The sequence below is a fragment of the Glossina fuscipes genome, unplaced genomic scaffold (assembly GCF_014805625.2).
Source record: "Glossina fuscipes isolate IAEA_lab_2018 unplaced genomic scaffold, Yale_Gfus_2 3, whole genome shotgun sequence".
Taxonomy (NCBI): Eukaryota; Metazoa; Arthropoda; class Insecta; order Diptera; family Glossinidae; genus Glossina; species Glossina fuscipes.
This window is the reverse complement of record NW_023998417.1, coordinates 8,974,659-8,977,119: the sequence shown is the minus strand read 5'-3', so window position 1 is coordinate 8,977,119 and position 2,461 is coordinate 8,974,659. Positions and strand designations below refer to the sequence as shown.

At 34.9% G+C, this 2,461-nt stretch overlaps 1 protein-coding gene across 1 annotated transcript; it reads right to left on the bottom strand.

Annotated features, from left to right (window-relative positions):
* Window positions 1-233: 233 nt before the first annotated feature.
* LOC119634941 lies at window positions 234-967 on the bottom strand. Its single transcript, XM_038029383.1, has 2 exons — window positions 559-967; window positions 234-488 (listed from the first exon to the last, which is right to left on the bottom strand). Exons 1-2 carry the CDS (start codon window positions 651-653, stop codon window positions 284-286), a joined length of 300 nt encoding a protein of 99 aa, XP_037885311.1. The 5' UTR covers window positions 654-967; the 3' UTR covers window positions 234-283.
* Between the last annotated feature and the right edge of the window lie 1,494 nt (window positions 968-2,461).

Sequence of the window (2,461 nt, the reverse complement as noted above, 5' to 3'; positions counted from 1 at the left end):
TTTTGCGTCCTTACCCCCCCGCCTACAACGCAGTCTTGTATTTGTTGTTTGTATTCAATCGAATTGAGGTTAAATCTATACTTGATTTGGGAAAATTTTTATTAAACTGACACCTGGCAGTCGAAAAGCATGAATGAATGAATGAATGAATGAATAACGGTGATTACCCACACATATATATATGGCCGCCCCATTAAGACATATATTGTTTTTATAGATAACAAAACAATGTTTATTACGACGAAATTGAAAAAAATATATTTTGTGGCACTAATGAAATCAATTACTTTTCTTTATCAAATTTACTTAACTCGTCAGTTTCTTTTTCATCCATTTTCAATGTTTCTAGTAAATCTTCGGACGAGTCCGTTTTTATATCGCCAATATCTTTATTATCCAATTTTATATCATATTTATCGGCTAACTCTTCGAATTGCTTTTGTTGATCTTTCAACATTGCAGGCAAATAGTACATGATCCGCATCAGTCTGCATTCAAAAGACAGATAAATAACATCATCATAAATGTAGTGCTAATGTGTTTTGCTTGCGCACTTACTTAAAAAATAAATATCCGAGAAAAGTCAATAGCAGATAAACAATCGATGTCTTAAACATCGTATAATAATCGACCGTAACTTGTTGATGCTTCATTTCTACCGAAATTTATATAAAAAAATTATTAATTCAAATTTACTTTGACGAACTTTAGCAGATAACTCTTTCCTTTTGTTCTTTTTAGCTTTGTTTGCGTGGCGGTCTCATCGAATGGCTTACCTTAAGCATTTGTTATGGACAAATATTTCACACGTTGCAATGGTTACCATAATAAGAAATTGAGTGAATACTAGAACACGTAAGCATAAATAAAGCGCTGTTGCGCCTTTGGACTCAAGTTTTTTACGGTCCAAGTAAAAAATTAAAAATAAATTAAAACTTGTTGTTGTTTGATCGCTTCATTGGAGAAATTTCTTTAGTTGTCTTGTTTTTTTTTTTTTTTTTTTTTTATTTATATGACGCGATGTCGTCTCGACTGGCGAATGGCTTTTGCTATTAATGATTTTGCTATGGACAAATAATGTATTTCGTCCTTACAACAGTTACCATAATAACTGAATGATATTGAAAAGTTATCGATAAATAAGACGCAGTGTTTTGTGAGCAAATAATAATAATAATAATAATAATAATAATGTGTTTCAACCAAAAAGGTAAGCAAAAAATATAGAATTTTTAATGTCTTGACCCAACATAATCTATCAGTGTACAGTGTTGTACAGTGTATTGTAAATGGCCAAAGGCTTTGGCCAAAAATTTATATACAATTGTACATAAAAGCTTTAAGAAAAAAAATCAGAGACAAGACAAGAAACAAAAGATTGCATTATGTAGCTGATAGCAATTGAAAAAATTTTTAATTCATAGTGATTTTAATCCTTAGGTATCTATCTATACCTATTCGATCTATGCCCCCCCAATAGAGAGGAGAGAAAAGCAAGAGTCTTGTGTCTTGTGTTATTATTAAGTGTTTGCAAAAATATTGATCAGCGACTTCAGCAGGTGAAAATTATAAAAATAAAAGGAAATACCAGAGTATACATAACGATTGAATTCGATGGTTTTGATCTTCCTCTACATAGTAAAACAGTTTTCCATTTCAATATCACTGATTTATTCAGCGTATGCTGACACTAATCATTGAGCGTTCAAAATTCTTCTTCTTCCAAATTTATTTATTTTGTTATTGCTGCCGAAATTTACCAAACACGTTCAGAGGCTTATGATGATGCTGTTCAATCATATCCCAATAAAGGGGTTTGGGTTCAACGGCCACGACAGTCTGTTGCAGTTCGAATGAGAAGTTCTGCTACTACGCCCAGTGTACTCGCCAGATATGGTACCTAATGATTACCACTCTAACGGGACTTGACTGACACGCGGATTTGTAAAGTTAAACAAGTACGCGAATGGATTGGTGGGTGGATCGCTGTGCAAACCATTACAAGTTCTTTAGCACCAAGTCATTAATTTTCGATTTTAGAATTATTTTTGGGATCCCACCACCTTAGCTACGTTATTGGTTTTGCGACACCTAACTCCACCTCCTCCGAAGGTTCTTCCTCTCCCCATCGAATAAATATCTTAACTCTGCCATTGCTTCAGCGACAACTGGCTGCTCTTTCGGATGGCTCGTTCTCGCTCTCTAACTAGTCCATTACTTTTGCCCAATTGCCTCGTTCGACACTTTTCGATTATTGGAAACTTTATTTCTTGCTCGTTCGTCTCATTCACAGCGTTGATCAATTTGTGAGTCCTGACTGCTTGGGTGCGGCCCTTCGTGGAGTACTCGTGGTTGTTGTGGTTGGCGAGTTCCTAGCTAAAATGGAACAATTTGAGTACAGCTAGGCCTCGCCATTCACCAGAATGGGGTTTATTGTTCCATACACAATAAACCGTTCTGG

Excerpts from the sequence above, each read along its gene's own strand:
- LOC119634941 (XM_038029383.1), bottom strand. The coding sequence starts at position 653 with ATGAAGCATCAACAAGTTACGGTCGATTATTATACGATGTTTAAGACA. Across the intron at positions 489-558 it reads CTCGGATATTTATTTTTTAA|ACTGATGCGGATCATGTACT; the intron begins GTAAGTGCGCAA and ends TTTTGAATGCAG.